This window comes from Panthera uncia, chromosome D1 (genome assembly GCF_023721935.1).
Source record: "Panthera uncia isolate 11264 chromosome D1, Puncia_PCG_1.0, whole genome shotgun sequence".
Taxonomy (NCBI): domain Eukaryota; kingdom Metazoa; phylum Chordata; class Mammalia; order Carnivora; family Felidae; genus Panthera; species Panthera uncia.
In genome coordinates this window covers 55,893,113-55,912,890 of record NC_064808.1, presented here as the reverse complement: position 1 = coordinate 55,912,890, position 19,778 = coordinate 55,893,113, and the positions used below count along the sequence as shown (strand labels likewise).

At 50.9% G+C, this 19,778-nt stretch overlaps 1 protein-coding gene across 3 annotated transcripts in view; it reads right to left on the bottom strand.

Annotated features, from left to right (window-relative positions):
• The window catches only part of SLCO2B1 (solute carrier organic anion transporter family member 2B1), a 58,479-nt gene that overhangs the window by 26,002 nt on the left and 12,699 nt on the right, over positions 1-19,778 (bottom strand). For all 3 annotated transcript variants that reach the window (XM_049652400.1, XM_049652392.1, XM_049652384.1), the window contains exons 2-8: positions 19,597-19,727; positions 18,365-18,502; positions 16,742-16,904; positions 13,720-13,959; positions 13,388-13,486; positions 11,134-11,324; positions 2,121-2,223 (exon numbers count right to left, since the gene is read on the bottom strand). In XM_049652400.1, coding sequence (XP_049508357.1) covers positions 2,121-2,223; positions 11,134-11,324; positions 13,388-13,486; positions 13,720-13,959; positions 16,742-16,904; positions 18,365-18,502; positions 19,597-19,727 — 1,065 coding nt within the window. The remainder of the gene's footprint in view (positions 1-2,120; positions 2,224-11,133; positions 11,325-13,387; positions 13,487-13,719; positions 13,960-16,741; positions 16,905-18,364; positions 18,503-19,596; positions 19,728-19,778) is intronic.

The following is a 19,778-nucleotide window of genomic DNA, read 5'->3' as shown; positions in this document are numbered from 1 at the left end:
GGCCCTCTGGCCCTCTGGGCCAGGCCAGGAACTGTTTCCTTAGGCGCCAGAAAATAAAGACAAATCATCTAGGCAGGGTGGGTAGGAGCTGGGGCTGTGGAATCCCCCTTCCTTGTCCCAGGCCTGCTTCCTGTCCTGAGTCCCTGCCACGCAGCGCATTCAGCCAGCACTTGGAATGAGAAGGTATCACATGTGGCCTTTACCCCAAACAGCTGCTCTGGCCTCCTTCCCTCCCATGAGCTACCCTGGCCAGGACTGGCCTCATTGTACAGACGGTACCATAGAACTCACCCAAGTTCACCTAGAGAGGCCAGGCCATGGCCAGGAGTTTCCAGAGGTTTCCTAACTCCGAATGTAAAGGTCATTCTGTCTGCTATTACCTCCCCTGCCTCTCCCACATTCCTGTGCCCCCTCTGGTTGCCTGACTCCAGAGGTCTGTCTCCTTGTTTCTATCCCATTCTCCTGTGCTAATCATTGCAGTGCACTTTGTACCCATCCTCTATCTCTCTTCAACATCTTCAGCCTATCCCTAGAACAGATGGAAAATTCCTAGAGGCAGGGCTATGCCTTTCACTTAGGGATACCTAAAGGGGAACTCCAGGGGCACCTCCATTAGGTAGCTACCTCCCTTAGCTGAGTACAGTGTCTCCTCTATCACATAAGCTAGGGCTTCTTCCCATTCAGAGACCATGTCTTTCTTATCAGACAGGAGCCTCTCACAGCTCAGAGGCCAGGTCTTCCCTCACTTTAGGGACTATGTTTCTCCCATTTGTCAAGGGCCTCCCTTAACTCAACAATAGTATCTCTCCCATCAGACAAGGGCCTCCTCCAGCACAGAGGCCACCTCTCCTCCATTAGACAAAGCATTTTCTCCCTCCATTCAGGGTCTATGTATCCTCCATTAGACAGCCCCCCCCCCGCCCGCCCCCCAGCACAGAGATTGTGTCTCTCTCATTGAATAGGATCTCTCCCAGCACAGGGACTATGTTTCCCCCAGACAAGGACCTTCTCTAACTCAGGGACTGTTTTCCCCTAAGAGTTTAGGCCTCCTGCAGCTAAGGGCCATGATTCCTCCTCCTTCTGGCTCCCCCATGGTCCCATATGGTCAAGGCCAAACCTCAGGTCACAATGGTCTCCCCAGAACTCAGCAGTAAAGCTCAGAAGTCAAGCTTGCTGACCAACTTCAGGGCCTATGGCTAGCCCTGCCTCAATCTCCTCTAGGCTCATGGAGAAGCTGAAACAGCCAGAGACTATCTGCCCAGGACACCCATTCCAGGATCCAATTTCAGTGATTGGCCCCAGCTTCCCTTTGGGCAGAAGCCAAAGCAGTGATTAATAAACTCTCCTATGGAGAGTGTGCTGGGGCCTTCCAGCAGCTGTGGGTAATCTGAGGTTAGGAAGTCAAAGCCCCTCCTGTCTCTAGGCCCAGCCCCATGGGGTCCAGCTCCCTCCCCCCCCCCCCGCCCACATGTCCTGGGGATACTGAAGAACTGGGGGCTGGATTACTGGCATCCCAACAACAAGTCTTAGGACACACTTCCAAGAATTGGGCCTAATTTACTTCCTCTTTCAAAAGTCCTCAGTGGGGGCAGGGATGGGTGTTGAAGCAAACCCTGTGGTTATCACCCTCCTAAACCATAGGCAGCTCAACTTACTGTCCCAGGACATGGTCAGAATAATAGCAATAGGGCACGGGTGGTAATCGAAATAATAATTGCACCTTATATAAGTTGTTTTTTTTTTATATTATACAAAAGGCTTTCCATTCATCACCCCATTTGCTTCTCCTAATAGTCCTTGAGAGAAGCAGAGCAAGGATTATTGGCCCTGAGGGTTCAGAGAGCTGAGAGGAGGGAGAGCCAGGCTTGTTGGGGGAAGGAGAGGAGTAGCACTTGAGCTTGACCTAGAGGGACAAGGAAGATTTTGATAGATAGCAATAAAAACTGATGTTCCAGCCAGAGGGGATCATATAAGCAAAGACTTACAGGAGCATATGGTGCTCATGAGGGGCCTGTAGGTGTGAAAGATAAATCAAGAAGGGCAGGAAGGGGCTGGATCCCGTGCAGCCTCAAATGCCCCTCTGGTCCCCCTTCCCCGTATCCTGGCCTGAGCTCTCGTACCTTTGATAAACTGGATCACAGTCAGGTCTGGTGCAATCTGGACTAGGCCATCCTGCTTCTCTAGAGGTTCCTGCAGACTCTGCTCAGAGGGAGAATCTTCACCCTGGAAGACACACAACCCAGGCAGTCAGCTGGATGCCAGACATTCTGCCCAGATATGCCTGTTGGTGCGGAAACACTCTGAAAGAGAAGAGGGTATGGGGCTGTCACCTCATTGGGAGCAATAGGGGCCAGCAGTGTTCCATTTATTCTTGGCTCTGAACAGGCCTGCTGGCTGGGGGTGAGACCTCTCTGGTGCCTCAACACCCTGTAAGACCTCAGGACCTTTGCTTCACCTTGGTGGGGGAACCCTAAGAAAGGCTGAAGTTGAGTGTCTTGCTAATCCAGCAAGATGGGCATTCAGAGTAGAAGGTAAGTTGATTTGAAGAGAAAATAACGATCTTACATATACATGTACGTCCAAGTCAAACCTTGTTCAGGGTCTCTCTTCTGCTGGGCTCTGAGCTCTGCAAGAGCTCAGGGATCATCTTTATCTTATTCTCTGTTGAAACCTTGGTGCCTAGCATAGGGCCTGAGGTAAAATAGTGGGCATCTGATAAATATCCATGAAAAGAAGAAACGCAACAGATGTCTCTAACAGGCAATGGGTGCGGCCAATGCTGGCCTCTTGGAAGAAAAATGAGATCAAAAGGAGATGCTAATGTGATGTAGGCAAGCTTGTACACTGCTCAGAAGTGGGTTCAGTTTGGTTCGGAATAGGGCAAAACGTCCACACTGAGTACCCCAGGGGCCTAGCAGAATGGGGATTCCAGGATATTCCAGGCCACCAGTATGTGGGCTCCTGCTCCATCCTCCCTGGGACCTGCAAAGGAAGGGGTCTTACACTTCACACCTGAGCAAAGAAGCTGCGAAGTGAGGTAACTTGCTCAACATTGCACAGAACTATGATCTGAGCTCAAGCTTACCTGAGTAGAAAACTCATGCTTTATCCACTAAGCCCTGTGAGTTGGAGGCCCTGATGCAAGACAGGCAGAATTGGGAGGCACCTTTGTGGTGTTATGTGGAGGGGCCTGAGAGCCCACACTTTGGGTCTTACCCACTCTGGGTAAGTTACCGGGGGCCTGTTATTCATTTATACCTTTGAGTTGTGCTGACACAGCAGCCACCGGCCATGTGTGGTCACTGAGCACCAGGATTATGTCTTGTCCAAACTGAGATGTGCCATGAATACCAAATACAGGCTTCATTTCAAAGACTTCGTATGAAAAAGATGGGAAAATACCTCGTCATTAGTTTTTTTCATATTTACGATGTGCTAAAATGAGAATATTTTAGATATAGTGGGTTAACTTAATTATTAAAATTAATGTCTTTAACTTTCGAATGTGCTGCCAGAACATTTAGAATTACATATGTGGTTCACATAATATTTCTTTTGGACACACTGTCTTTAAGAAAATCAGGGAATCTCCTTACGCCTTTCTTAGTCCTAGCTGAGCTATGGAGGGCGGTGCAGGAAGGTCCTGGGACCCCAGGGAGGGGTACTAGGCCTGGGGTACTTCCCAGAAACAGAAGCAGGAAGCAGGAAGGGCTAAGGTAAACTATTAACTTCCCAGCATTTCTTATCAGGGATGGAAGGACAGGCTCGACCTTTGGACAGGCAGAACCTTGTGAGTTCCTTGTTTTCATGTAAACAGTAGAGTCAACCACAGTGTCTGCCTGTACAACCCGATATGGTCTACCCAGCACTTTCACATCCACTGTGTCATCTGATTCCCATAGCAGTCTGGTGAAGGGGTTATTACCGCACCTATTTTGCAGAAAAGGAAACTGAGGCCCCAGAAGGGGAAGTGTCACCTAGGGAGCAATGGGCAGAGCAGGTTCTCAAATGTGGGTCCTATAGTACCACACTGTCTCATGCTGTGAAAAAGAGCATGGGGTTTGGAGACAAGAGGGGAGGGGCAGACCTTCAGGAGCTGGGAGGTCAGGGAAGGCATCCAGGAGAAGTGACGTTTGAGATTTGTGGACTGGAAGGAAGAGGTTATTTGAAGCAAGGGCATAGTCTAGCAGGAGTGTGGCTGGGGCAAGGGGTCTATCAGTGCACAAAGTGATGGGGAAGCCATCCTGACTATGGGTAAGAGTTGCTGGGGCAGGAGCTGGGCGGTTGGGAGCGCCATGCTAAGGGACTTTACTTGGGCCTTATCTGGTAGGTACTGGGAGCACTGACCTAGCTCCAGTCCTGTGTTCTCCACAAGTTCCCGCCTCTCTCTCCAGATCTGTTCTGAGAACTCCTGACTAAGAGCCAGCTCCTGAAACCGAAAGCCTTGTGATTTGGAGTTGGACACATCTGGTTGTGGTTTGCCCAGGTCAGCAGGCCTGCACTAGTGACCTGGTTAGAACTTCCCCTCTCGGGGCCGTGTGTTGACTGCTGCAAGCCTGCAGGACATCGGACACCATGTGTGGTCCCCCACATGAAAGGACCCTGTCTGCCAGGCCTCCAGGGAGTCATCCTCAGAGGAAGCTGGGTTCCTGGAAAGCTCTATGTGGAGCTGTGACCCCAGCCCCATGGAGCCACGCTGATCCTGGCAGGTGATGCCCTCAGCTTCCATCACAGGTGGCCACGGCAAGCAGCCACAGGGAATGGGGTTATCTGCTAGACTTCCTACCTGCTGCGGGAGGGAGGTCGTGTTTCTAGCAGAGTGCCTAGAGATCTGAGCTTCACAGAAGATTGTGACATGCTTCGGGCTTTCTCGTATTGAGATCCGTGCAACAGGCCATGCCTCTCTTTTCCCTTTGACTACCAGAAAGCTCAGAACCAAATAAGTGGTTCAGTTATAACAACTGACTTCATCTTTGTGGTCCATGCTCCTATGTTTCTCTCTCTCATTCTGGCAAATTTTGCTGCTGTTTCTATTTTCTTGCTTCTTGGTCTCGGCTGAGCGATTCAGCCCAGGTCCTGCAATGCTCTTCCTGGGTCTGAATCCCAGCTCCACCATTCACTAGCCATGTGGTCGGGTTATTTAATCTTTCTGTAACTCGGCACCTCAGGTGTTAAATGGGGGTAATAGCTGCATCTACTTCATGGGTGGATTACAAGGATTAAATGAGATAATACATACCAAGGGCTTAGAACAATGCATGGTACAGAGTAGGCAATAGATGTCAGCCTAATTCCCCACTCTTTTATTAGCACTGTACGTGAATTTGGTGTGAGCTGTAAGAAGAATATTAGAAAAAAAAGATAATTTTTCCATTATTTTTCAAAACTCTAAAGAGCTGGCTGGAGCAGAGAAAGATACTAAGAACAAGCATTCCTGGTTGTCAGGCATTGAACAACCCACTTCACACTTTGTTTCATTCTTACAAAACCCCCAAGATGTGAACGTTGTGATTATACCCATTTTATGGATTGCAGAATTGTAAGTGCAGAGGCAGGATTCATACCCAGGCTGGTTTGGTACAGACACCATATGTCTAACTCCTGTTGCTGGCCTCCCGGTAGGCCGGCACTCAGACACCTCAGACACCAAGGAAACTCTTGGGCCAGATCAGCTTTCAGTCAGCTCTCTTCTTTAGCCTCAGTCTCCTCAACAGTCAAACGGAGGTATTGGACTAGATCGGTGTTTTGAAAACTGGGTTTTTAGCAGCAAAACCTTTTCCCCAATTGAAACCTCACTCCAAAGACTGGTACAAAAACACATAAAAGTAGAATCTGTCTGATTGAAGTGTGTGTGTGTGTGTGTGTGTGTATGTGTGTGTGTATGCGCGCGTGCATGTGCACGTGTGTGTTCAGGGAGGTGGAAGGCCCTTAGTTCTACTGGGGACACCTCTCTTCAATCTCCATATGGTGGCACCCTTGGGGTTCTCCCTACGGTGGCACCTTTGGGGTTCTGTTGAAACCACTCAAGCAGGTCACCCCAAAGTGCCTTCCAGCCTCAGTGTTTGAGGAAGCTCTGATCTACACCAGGCCATGAAGCGGGGAGGACTCACTATAGCCCTTTGGGCCAAGACCTGGCCTTATATAGACTGGTGCAAGGTGGGGTGGTACTGGTCCAGCTTTGGGAACAACCTTGACCCTCTCTGGGCCTGAATCCCTCCATCTGTAAGATAGAGTGGGGGTTGAACTGGATGATCACACAAGACCTTCTACCTTAGAGAGTTGAGGAGGGGTGGGGGTGGGGGGTAGTCACAAGGCCTGGGTTGCTAGGGACATGAGCCAGCCTAGGCTGCTGGCAGTTACTGCAAGGGAGAGGTACCAGGCATAAGAGAGACACAAGTCACCTTGGACCTCACAGGGGCTGTAAAAGGAGCACAAAGTCCAAAGGGAACAGAAGCCTCCTAGCTGGCCGTAAGTCCTAGGCTTTAAGGGCCATTGCTACTGCCCACTCCTGTCCCCATCCTTGACCATTCTCCCAAAGAAGCACATCAGGTTAACAATTGGGAGGAAACAGATTTCACAGACTCCTAGACTCATAGGCCCAAATTGTAACCATGTAGAAATATGAATTTTTGGAGTCACAGACCATATGAGGCATAGAATCTTAGAATAATAGAACACAAGTACTTGAGAATCTTTACTAGAAATACAAAATTTAGAACTTTACAATATTAGAATCCCAGACTCTGAGAGACAGCCTAGAATGACAGACATGGAGACTCCTGGGAAATTGGAACCGAGAGAAGGTGACAGAAGCCAGCGGTGCTCAGAGGCTGGGCAGGGACAAGGGATCTCGAAGGATGAGACCTTTGTCAGCCCCTTGCCTAGACCCAAGGGTAGGCACTAAGAGGGACCTGAGGGTGTGGAGGGCAAAGGAGTGTTGCTGATTGAATGGGGTCCTAATGGGACCAGATGACCTGCTGGGGAGCCCCTGAGAGGCCATTTCTACTCCACAGGCTCTAGAGAGCCATCTGCCAGGAGTCCTGGGGCTTGACTTAGAGACTGTCTGGTTATAGACAGGGTGACTGTGGCTTGCAGAAAGGTAAGACCTGCCCTGGTTCACTTTGAGAAGGATGTCTGGTAGTCACCAGGAGGCCACAGACACATGGGCAGAATCAAAGGCAGGCAAGCAGAGCTTTTGCCCCTTCATGTCCGTGTAGCCTCCCCCATCTACCATTGTATAGTCTTCTCTGTGGAGACTGTTCATGCTCCCCTCCCTGTAGGCAGAGAACTCTAAGCACCGACCCTGGAGAAACCTGAGCTGTCAGTCAGTCATCCCCCTGTCTGAGTCTGGCCTTCCTTCATTACCTGAGAGCTTCTTGGGGCAGAGGCTGTGGACGGCACCCTTTTCTCCCACAGGGAAAGGGCTCACGTACTGCTCCAGAGATAGGGAGCCATTCTCGAGGAGAAGAAGACGTCCTCGAATCTGGTAAACCCTTGTCCAATCTTCTGCCCATTTTAGAGATAAGGAGACTGAGGTCAGAGACCTTCGCCGGGTCACACAACCCTTATATTACATACCATCACACCACCTTTAAAAACTGCATTTGCTATAGGAGGGTATTTAGGGGACCCCTGAGCCTGGGAGAAGATGCTTGAAGGGATGTGAGAAATAGCCTCCCTTCACTTTTCCCCCAGCCTGTTCCCGCTCTCTACAGAAGCTACACTTCCCATGTCTGTGGGCCTGGACTTTCTGGCTGCCAGTTCTGCCTAATTGGGCCCTTCCTCTTCGTCCATCTACCTCCTCTTCAGTGGCCTGAGTGGGCTGGGCCAGTCTGAGTAACTGCGAGCGGAGCTGGCCAAGGCAGCTTCAAGGAGGCGGGGGAACAATTCCTCCCACATCAATATTTATTGCCTGAGAGCTGCTGGAAGCAGATCATCATGTTCTCAGCCTTCGGTTCTTTTTTAAGAACCTCTCACCCCCTTCCTTCCTCACTCCCCATCCCCAATGTGCTGACAGAATGAATCCAGACAGCCAGACAGGTTCACAGCCGGGGAGCCAGGGTTTCAAAGCATCACAGAGATGCAGCTCTTAAAACCCAAATCTCTGCATCACAGCAGCTTCAACTCCAAAAACTGTGCCTTCTTAGACTTCGAGGCACACAGTATATTGCTCCAGGAATCCAACCTCAGTGTCTTCCATGACAGAACAGAATGGGGAAATGACTGGCTCAAGGTCACACAACTGACACATGCCTCACCCTTGCTTCTCCCACAGATGCCACCCCATGGCTCAAGTGGTTGTTTTCTGCTCAGATTTAAGGCCCAACTTGGAGACTGCCCATAACCAAAAACCCAGGTTCTTCTCTTTCTCTATGACTACCCCTACTTCTAAGAACTCATCTCCAAGTTCTAGGAATCCTTACCTCATTCAAATTCTGGCCTGAGCTAGGCAGAACTAGTAAGTGCCATGTGTGACTTTAAGCTGTCTTCTTCCCGTGAAACTGGTCCCTCTGCAGGGCCTGCCTTCCCCTGCCTCCAAGCCCAGCATCAGCCCAGCCCTGCACCATCTTGGATGCCCCATAGCAAAGCAGCATCGGGGCCCAAGCAGTCTTCCTCCTGGGAGGCTCCTGGACTCCTCCCTTTGGCCTGCCTCACTGCCAATGCACCGGTTCCCACCTGGACCACAGCCATGGCTGCTGCATCAGTCTCCCCACCTCCAGCCATGCCCACACATTTCCTCTGTCCCTTTCTCAGCTTAGAACCTAGTGATAGAGCCACGGGACCCCTGTTTACCCTCCTTTCAGGGCTGCCGGCTGCTCTTGAAGCTGGCAGGCAAGGCCTTTCCTGTTCTGGCCCCTATTGGCTGTTCTAATATCAATTCTCGTTGGTGTCCCATGTATATACCCTCTGCCCAGTGGTGGTGGTGGGGGCGGTGCTGGTAGAACAGCCAAGTTTGGGGTCAGACAGACTTGGGCTCAAATTCTAGCCTTTCTAGGTGAAGACATTTTCAGCCCTCTCTCCAAGGGCCAAACTTTCTTGCTCACATCACAGCAAGCATATTCAAATGCACCGACCTGCCTCATGAAATAGAATTATTCTTGTTGCAAAATATTCAACAGTCTTTTTTACAAATCATCTCTTTGAAATTAGAACTACTTAGCAACAAATAATTTATGATTGTGATTTCTCCACAATTACTAATAAGAAATATGTAAACATAAAAAAATAAGCAAATATATATGTGTGTGTATATATATATATATATATATATATATATATATTCCTGACACAGAGCTCCTAAAACTCTTGTAAATAAGAGTGCTTAGGAGAATCTTCTAATACTTAGTCTTTGACCCCAGTTCCTGACATGGAGCCCTAAGATCTGTATAATTTCCTAAGGGCCCGGAGCATCTATCACCAAGCTCCTAAATCCCTTGGAATTTCCTGGATGAGAGGAACATCTTTTGTTCTAATGAGATGACTCTCAGTGGGCTCCTGGATGGGAAGTGGTCACCAGAAAGACCAAACCATGATTATAAGCTTAGAACTTTCAGGCCCCCCCACCCCCACCCCCAATTCTTCAGGGAGGGGAGAGGGGCTGGTAATGGAGTTAAGGACAATCATGTCTATATGGAGAAAGCCCCCCAAAAATCCTAATAGTATGGGGTTTGAGGTTGGCGAACACATCCACGTGCCAGGAGTGTGACACACCCCAACTCCACTAGGGACAGAAGCTCCTGCATTGGGGACCCTCCCAGACCCTGCCCTATGTAATCTCATCTGGCTGTTCAGCAATGCCCTTTATCATATCCCTTGTTACATAATTAGCTGGTAAATGTAAGTCCTTTCCTGAGTTCTGTGAGCTGTTAGTCTAGAAAATCATGGAATCCAAGAAGGGGGCTGTGGGAACCTGATTTGTAGCCAAGTAGGACAGAAGTTGTGGGTAACCAGGGGGTGAGCCTATTGTCTGCAAATGAAGTGGGACTTCAACTGTGAGTCTGAGCCCTAACCTGTGGGATCAGATGCTACCTCCAGGTAGACAGTGTCAGGGTTGAGTGGGACACCTTGTGGGTATTGCCGAGAACTGATCGGCATGAAGAACTCCACACATTTGGTCACAGAAACGTTGTGTGTGTGAGAACTTGGGAAACAAGAAAATCAAATGTACAGATTTTCAGAATGTCATGAAATGTGTGTGAGTATTAAAGAAAACCTGATCAAGCTGACATTACTTGTATATTGAACTTTTATGAAACGTTTCTATTTTGTCATTTTCTTTTGTGCTTTGGAGCCAATGTATTGTTTTTAGGGTCTCGTGTGTTGGTGAGTCTGTGGAAAACAAGGAGACCCCCCGACCAGTCATCTGATCTGCCCAGTGGGTCTCTTCTGAGGAAAGACCACCTGCCCCACAGCCAAGCAGGGGTTTCAGCGAGATGTCCTCCAGCACCTCATGGCTTGTTACTTATCTATGAATCTCTGTCCCCACTAGGCCATGCCTATTTTAAGGGTAGAAGCCATGTGCTGAGCTCCAGTGTCGGCCTGACATCTGGCCTAGAGGAGGCACTCAATGTGTGTTTGTCCCCTCACTGCTTCTAAAAAGGCCAGATTCATTTCAACAGCTGAACTCTTTGGCCTACTGTGTCCACACCTAGAACGCCCTTCTCTAGGCTCCCACCATCCTTCAAAGTCCACCTCAATTTCCACCCCTTCAGAGAAGTCTTCTCAGACCCTCCCACCCATTCTCCCCTCCCCCTAGCTCTCAATATTGCTCCAGCACAGCACGGTTAGAACTCACAAAAACCATGAAGTGATGAGCAAAGAGGTGGAAAGTGTAGTGTTTAGAGACAGGGCATGGGATCAGAGAGGCTGGGGTTCTCATCCCAGTGATGCCCTCAGTGGCCTTGTGGCCTGGGAAGGTCATTTCCTCCTCTGGCCCCTAATCTCCTCAGCTGTGGAAGGGGCCGGACATACTCATTGCGTGGGGCTGTAGGCGGATGCTGTGGAGCCTGGACAGGAATGGATTTGCAAGTTGTGAAGTGCAGTGCCGGGGAGGGATGAAGTTTAAGGTTACAAAGGAGAACAAGTAGGTAGGGCTGGAGCCTGGACTCGGGTGGGGATGTGAAGGGGGCTTACTTTGCTGACAGGTGAGTCTGAGACCGTCAAGACCTTTCGCCAAAAGCGAAGTTCATGCTTCTCCTTGGGCATCTCCTTGGGGAAGAAGAAGTAGGGGATGGCAGCCAGGGCCACCGCACCAGCGGAGATGAGGAAGCCCAGCCACCAGGCACCCACCCATCGGGGGTCCTTTGAGGTCAGGCTGATACCACCTGAAAGAGAAGACCATAGTGATGTTAGGATCAGGATCCTACCATCGTGGGACTGGCTTCTGAGACGTGAGGTGACTTGGACCAAGAGTCAGGAGACCTGGGCTTCAGTGGTGGCTTTGCCAGTTACATCGCATTTGACCTTGACCCTTCTTGGACCTAGCTTTTTCAACTACCCAGGCATTGGGTGTAGTGGTCGATGTTATGGACTTTGGAAATGGACCATTGAGTCTGAATTCCCATTACTAACATAACAACCTTGGGCAAATTACTTAACGTCTTTGTGCCTCAGTGTCTTCCTCTGTAAAATACAGACAGTAGTACCTATATCACAGGTGATGAATCACAGAAACTGACTCATGTAAAGCATTTAGAATAGTGCCAGCACAGAGTATGTGCTATATAGGAGTTTGCTCATCTTCCTCATCTTACTGTTACTGTTGTGATTTATTATTATTATTATTGTTGTTGTTATGGTCAGGGCTACTCCTGTGCTTCTCAGCACAAGATTCTCATCAAAATCACCAGAGTGCTTGTCAAAAATACCCAAGACCAACTTAAAACTACCACAGGGTGGGGTGGGAAGGTGACCCAGGAGTCTTACCTTTAACAAGTTCCCCAGGTGTAATCAGGACTAGACTATTCTAGATGTGCCTCCTGGCTGGAACGCCCACATCCCCCATCCAAGTCCTGACCTCAAGGCTGAGTCAGATACCTCCTCCTTCAATTGCTATAGCATCCACAAACACTTTATAAAGACACAGATGCATAATGACACCAACCCCATGAGCGGGGCTGGTTCCCAGGTGATTGGTCCTGAGCTTACCTGGCCAGGGGCCAGAGTACACAACTGGCACTCAGCAAATGTATCTGTAAAGCTGGGAATGAAGTTGTTTTTGCACTAAATCCCTCCTCCACCTATTATTTCCCCTTCTTCTGTGCCAGCCTGGCGAGCGTCAACACACGTATCTCCCTGACTCCTCCGCTTCTCACACACCCAGCTGCGCCTGCAGCAGACACGCCGCGCCCACCCCCTGAAATCCCCCATAGAGAAAGTGTAGGGAGGTCAGTCCACAGGAACACCACATCTGCCTGTGAAGGTGCCACATCTGCCAGGATGATATCAACTGAGCCAGAAAACACACACACCCCTTCCCCGGCACTGGGACGTGTCTGGGAAACCTAAGGACAATAACCAGAGCTCACGCTTGGCTCCTGGGCCCAGCTTTCTAGAAGAGAGGAAGGTGGGGCAAGGCTATTCCTAGCGAGACCTGTTCAGAGCTGCCCAGACCTGTCCTGGAGGCACCCTTGTGCAAAAATCAGAGAACAAGAAGCAGAATCCGCGTGTCCATCCATTCATACGTGTGTGACCTTGAGCTTTCTAGAGCTTGCTGAAAATCTCCAGGTGAGGGATGGGGCTTCTGAGTAGCAGGAAGTAAAAGGCATAGGTTGGGGCTTAGAGCTGCTTAGATGTGACAATCAGGCAGCTGAAATGCCGCAGTAACCTGTTCTAAAAGGAATCTTCTCCTATTCCCTGTAGGGTGCCAGAGCACGGGGACCCCTACCACTGCCCTCTCCTGGCGCCTTCAGGCCAAGCTTCCATCCTACTCCTTGGCCCACCCCAGCTACTACCTGGAGTAGTGACTGAGGTTCCCTAAATGGTGCCCTCGGCACAGGTTCCCAGACCCTTAAGTGGTCAAAACTAGAAAGGTCCTTAGAGGTCAACCCAGTAAGTTTCCATCTGAGGTAGGCCCAAGGTAACTGAGTCCTGCTCCAGAACTTCTCTCCTGCGTGCTTCTCCATTCCCCTGTCTGATGGCGCTTTACAGCTTATCTTCAGCTTTCATTGGATTCTGATTGCAGCTCTGGGAGGTGGACAGGACAGAGAGTATCTCAAAGATGAAGAAGCTGAGGCTCAGAGAGGTTAAGAGGCATGTCCAAGGTCAGTGGGGTTGCTGGGATTTGAACCTGAGTCCCTTGGCTCATTGTCTCCTATTAGACCAGCTATCCATAAGCTAGCTAGCATCTGTGTGCCCCCGGGGACAACTGTGCGCTCCTGAGGCTCACCTTCTGGCATCCGGTCGATGTCTACATAAAGGCGCAGCATGAGACCGCCCAGCCCATAGGCCATGCCTGGCCCCATCATGGTTACTGCAAACAGGATCCCTGCAACACAAAGGCTAGGTTAGTCTCCTCTGGCCCTGGCTTCCCTTAGCAGATCAGTGCCTGCCCAGTCTCTAATAGGCAAGAGCAGTTGGTTAGGCCCAGGAAACTCTAGGTCTTCTCTGGACCTTTACTGGTCACATGGAGCAGAGGTCAGGGACTCATGCCCAGCCCCTATCTGGGCCTCTCATCCCCCTTCCTCTGAGCCTGGCCCTCCCTCAGACCCCGGTTCTCACCAAGGTAGAGGGGCGAATTGCTGTTGTGGGCAAAATCATCGATGTAGGAGATGCCGAAGGGCTGAATGGGCACACCGCCCACGCCGAGCAGGGTCTGTGCCGTGAACATTATCCCCACCACAGCCAAATGTTGGGTCTCCGTGTAGCTTGAGCAGCTGCTGTTGGAGGGAGCTGGGGTTGGGTCTGGGACCAAGGTTTTGGACTGGCACAGAGAAGCCTCAAAATCCTGTGGCATGTCCACTAAGAGATGATAAAAAAATATTATGGCAAAAGCTAAGGCTTACAGAGTGTGCACCAGATGCAAGGTAGCATTTTAAGTGATGTATGTATAAATCATTTGACTCCCTCCCCCAACAAACCTAGAGGATGGTTGCCCTCATTACTCCCATTGTACAGATGAGGAAACTGATGCTCAGGCAGCAACTGGCAAAGGCAGAGCTGAGATTGGAACCCAGGAAGCTCAACTTAGAGTCTATGTCCTAAAACCACCCTATGCCACCTTTTTGAGGAGAGGTATGTAGAAATACCATGGCCACCATGGCTTTTGAGTAGGGAGGGGCTGTCAAAGGAAGTAGAGTTTGAACAAGGCCAAGAAGAACAAACAAGATTTTCCAGAAAGAGAAGGTGGAAAGGATGTTCCAGGGAGAGGTCACGGCATATGCAAACCCAGGGGCTTGAGAAATTCAGCATGGCTGGCTCACAGAGGGTGAGGGGCAAAGCCAGGGCTGAGGGCAGGGCTGGGCAGGGGAGGGATGCTGGGCCTGGACTGTGGAGGGCTCTAGTGCCCTTGGCCTTCATTTTGGGTGGGCTCAGTGTCAGCTCAGGACACAGATGCAGAGTTCAGTAAAGGGGAATTTCTTAATTTAGTACCAGACAGTTGTTCCCTGTAGCTCACCAATATTTGGTGAGCAAACTTAAAGAGACCCTCATGCTATTATTATCCCAAATGTGGGTGTAGAAGTGGCTTTCTCTCTGTGGCAGGCCCAGCCCTTTATGGAAGCCAGGACTCTGAGAAAAAGCCACGTGAACCAGGGTCAAGGACCCTGACCTTCAACCAAGGTTGCCTGGGTAGAAGACTGGGAGACTTTGACAAGAAGCCCTCAGCCCGTCTGGGCCTCAGTTTCCTCATCTGTCAAAAGAGTCTCCTAGAATGGAAATTCTACAGAAACTCAGAAGCACAATAATTCAGTGGCTCAGGGACTCTAGGGCCAAGCTACCTGGACATGTCATGGTCCCACTAGCTGTGGGCCTTCGGGAAATCCCTGTCTCTGAACATTGGTTTCCTTACCTGTAAAACGGGCTACTGAGAGAATACCTGCTATAAGGCTGTAAATGTTAAGAGTGGTGAGTGGTGCCCACACACAGCACCTACGAGACATTAAATGTGATGATTGTCATAGAGCCCTGTCTTCTTTGGCCACCCCTACTAACCCTAGTACCTATCAGGGGGCCTGGCACATAAGTATTAAAAATAAATTAATTAATGTTGGGTGAAGAATGAGTGAATGAAATAGCCTGGAATACCAGAGCAGGATGGGGGCTCAGAGGTCACTGAGCCTCATCTCTCATCGAAGACTGAGGCTCAGGCAAGAGAAGGCTTTACTCAGGGTTTCACAGGGCTCCTGTGGCAGAGGGGTGTTGTATGGCAGGGAAGATGAAGAAGAACGTGTATGACTCTGTACAGAAAAAGCTCTGTGAAAGTGGAAATTCTGGACACAGAAATTTTTTTTTTTCAGCCTTCCATCCAGCCTCTTGACCGCTTTCCACTCAGGCCTAGATAACAGCTCTGAGCTCTTCATGCACACTATCTACTTCTCTACTTCCCTTGCCATTGCCCTTGTGGTTCCTTCCACTCGAAATGCCCTCCTTCCCCCACACTGCAGTCCACTCAGAGCTCTAGTGGCTCTCTCTGGCTGACTCCCAAGGAGTTGGACTCTTTCCTGGGGCTGGTGCTACAGAGTGGGAGCCCCAGGATGTGCACTGATGAGAAGGCAGGGGAGGGAGGGAGGGAGGAAGGATGCTCTTTGAGACACTCCTCCCCTGGAAGCCTTCCATGATGCTAGGCTGGGGCATGGGCTCCTTCAGTCCCTGTGCTTCCCTTCTCACACAAGGGACACACTATAGGGTTTTTCTTTGCCGTCTCCTGTCCCAGACTGGGAGCCCCCTGCAGGCAATATTGAGTCCCCTGAGAGGGCCTGACACAAAGTCTGCAGCACGAAGGGTTTCTTGGGTGGATCACTGGATGGATGGATGGATGGATGGATGGATGATGGATAGATGGATAGATGGGAGGGTGGATAGATGGACGGGTAGTTAGATGGGTGAATGCATCGAAGGGTAGATAGATGGGTGAATGGATTGATAGGTAGATAGATGGGTGAATGGATCGATGGGTAGATGGGTGAAGGGATCGATGGGTAAATACATGGGTGGATGGGAGAGAGAAGGAATAAAGCTCAGGCTTCTTAGGTTGTTCTCCAAGGGACGGGCATCTATCTGTCCAATAGGCCCTCAACAAAATCTCACTGGGCTAAACAGGGGCTTCACTACTCCTCTCTAAAATTCTTTCATTTTTTAATTTGTTCATTCACTCATTCATTCTTTCATTAACATCTTGGCTTCTTGTGAGGACTAAATAAATGCATGAATACACCTAAATACTCAGAACAGTGTCTGGTACACCATAAGTGGTATGTGACACCGTTATTACTATTTCGCAAACTTTCCTGAGGACTTACTACGTGCCAGGCCCTGACGGAGGCTGTGTTGTAATTCACCCCACCTCAAAAATACAGTGACATATAAGCAGGCCCTCACTAAGAGAGGATCAGAGGGTTTCAGCCCTCCGCCCCAAGACAACCCCACTCTCCAGGACTGCCAGAAGGACCCACCCGGACTGGGACTGAGGGAGTGGAGAGGAACGGAAAATGCCCGTTCTGACCAACGGGCCTGGGGATGGGCCCCGGTGCATGGTAACGCGGCTCCTCACGTACGTCTCCAGCCCAGCCCTTCCTGGTCTTACCGGGGCTGGCATGGTCGTAGCGGTATGGCTCCGAGATGAAGTGTGGGAGACTCATGAGCAGGCCTGCCAGGGCCACAAGGACAGCCCCATAGCCGATCAGTCGGGGCCGGTGGACTCGGCTGCCAAAGTAGCTCACAAACACAATCAGGGCTGTGTTCCCCACCTGCCGAGGGATGAGGGGACCCATTCGAATGGAGCAGAGCCGCCAGAGGCCAGCACCACCCTCACTTCTGTCACCAATCTGGGGTTCCCATCCGAATAAAGGACTAGCTGGCTGAATGAGAATCATCTGGGCCCCTCTTATGCAGATTCTGGGTCCCCCTAGGAGGGTCCCTACTGTCCCATTAGGGGAGAGAAATGAGGGCAGAGCGGACAAGGCTAGCAGTTCAATTTCATTCTGGAAAATGGGTTGGACCCCATGTTAGAACATGGAAGAGGGGGGACAGTTAAGGAAAGGGTTGTTAAGTTTCTGGGATATCACAATTGAGGCAAACAAATAAAATCTAAAGCCAGAGGGCTAAGAATTTCTTGGAATTTCAAGCCTTAGAATAAAAAACTTAGGATGTGGGCACTGGAGGGGACTTGAGAGCTTGCAGCGATGGGGCAGGCTCTACGACCAGCAGCTGAAATGTGCTGCCCATTGCTTTTTGGCTGTGACACTCGCCCTGAGCCCCAGGCTCCTCGCTGCTGGGGGGGTGAGGCAGTATCTGCAAGAGAGTTGGTAGGTGGACCAAGTCTGAGAAGGGTAGCCACTCTCCATTTTATAGACAAGACACTGAGGCTCTGGGGGGGGGGGCGGTGAGTGGTGGATTGGCTTCCCTAAGGTCCCAGAGCTAGGTAATGACCTTTCCTTCCCACCTCTGACATCTGGAGGTGGGGTCTGAGAGATATCTGAGGGTGCCGTGTAGTCGGCAGGCCTTGGGTTGAATGTGACACATCACCGCAGGGGGAGACAACTGCACAGAAATCTGCTGTGGGGAGGGGAGAAAGGGTACTGTGGACAGTGGCCCTTCTCTGAGGTGGAAAACATCTGGTGGAGGGGGGGGGCTGGGGCACAGCTGGACCCTGATCTCTAAATCCCCCCAAAGTAGCCTGTCCCCTCCTCGTCACTTGGCTGTCGGCCCCAGACTTGTGGATCTCTGGGCAACTCTGAGGAGACACTCATCCCATGGTATGGCTCCCTTCCCCCACCACCCACTGGTCCACAGTTCTGCCTTTGATCTAATTTAAATCTCTCCCTCTACTATTGAAGTGACTTCCTCTGATTCCTTCCTGGGACAGGCAACAGCCAGGTCCCTGGAAAGGTAAAGGAACCAAAGGGAGAGTGGGTGGACACGGGAATTCTGACTAGCTCTAAAATACCCCATACCCCCCGTTAGAGTGCCCCCGAGGGCAGGACTGCCAGTGCTCTGACGTTACAGGGAGGCAGAGGTCAGTTTCTCTACCGGAACATGAGGAAGGAGCTAGCTGAGGAGAAAATCTTAGGGGAGGAAGCTGTAATGGGGTCGCCTGTGGGCACCAGGAGGGGAAGAGCCTATGTCAGGGTGGTGAGAGAGGAGGATGAGGAGGCCAGGTGAGAGTCGCCCTCAACGCCCACCCCTGTGACTGCTTCAGGGCCAGTACCTCATTGAAGGCAGCCAGCAGCCCTGAGGTCTGACTGGAGAGGCCGAAGCGCTTCTCCACTGTGGAGATGGAGCTCTTGAGGTAGCCGGAGATCATGAGCTGTGCCAGCTGCAGCAGGCTGTGGCACAGGACGAAGAACTGCCGGAGGGGCCAAGGCGGTGGCAGCCGGCGGGGGAGCAGGGAGACAGGTGGGGATGCAGTTAGAGAGGGTGGTGGTTGGGAGACAGAGACGGAGTTGGGGGAAGGGAGGAGCAAGGAATAAAGATGGGGAAATAGAGTCAGAGGAGATAGACACACAGGAGAGAGAGAGAGTAAGGGCAGGAGGGCCAAGAACAAGAGGGGCGAGAGAAAGAGAGAGAGAGTTATTGGAGTAGCCCATGGCTTCTCGCACAGGCCTAAAAACTACACAAGCTGTCCTGGGTGCCACCTCAGACCCACATGACTGAGAGTAGGGTCTTTGTGGGGCCAAGAATGATGGGAGTCACTCTGACCCTCAGAGCCCACCTGGGCTAGACTGGATCGTCCTCCTTATTCCACCACCCTGTCCCCTTTCTCCGGGAAGTTCTCCTGGATCCTTCCCTACTCACTCCACCCGGTCCTTCCCTTAGAGCTCCTCTGGGAGACCACGTGCACACACCGAATTCCCAAACTGCCCACCCCACCCAACTCCACCCTAAACGTCTGGCCTCCCTCCTGGTGAACTGGCAGTATTCCCAAGAGAAGGAAAACTTGCTTCAAAGAAGGGTGTTTATTCCAGAGCTTAAAAACAGTCTCTCTGTTCCTGAGTCTTGGTTTCCTCTTGCACACAGCAAGGACGACATCCCTGCCACTCAGGGTGACTGCGAGGACTAAACAAGACGTCACTCGGCACAGGCCCCGGCACCCAGGGGTCACTTGCATTTTTAGGGCTGCCCTTGGTGGAGCCAGAGCTCCCCAATATTCATACAGATAGGATCTCTGGGGTCCTTCTCTTTCCTTGCAGGGACATGGGGAGGCAAGGAGACTGGTGCCCCACTGCCTCCGGGGCAGCCCTTGTTTCTTCTCAGGAAGGAGGGAACATGTGCCCAAAACTAAGCTAAATGCTTTGGTAGATTGTCCCTTTGACTCTCACAGCCACCCAATTCTACAGATGAGGAAACTGAGACTCAGAAAAAGCAGCAGCTTGCTTGGAGTTACACGGCCTTCTCTGCCAGGTCCAGACACCCCTGCTCCCGGCAGGCCCTGAGAGATACCTTGATGCTATAGAACACACTTCGTTGCAAGTCCTGAGAGTTTGGGCTGGCCTTGCCTTGAGGTATGTCTTCTGTGCTCATCATGGCCTTGGTGTCCTTGTCTGACATCTGGGGCTCCTCACCCACTGGACCTGTGGGAGAGACATCCAGGAGGTGAGGGTAGAGATGGAATCCCAGAGGAT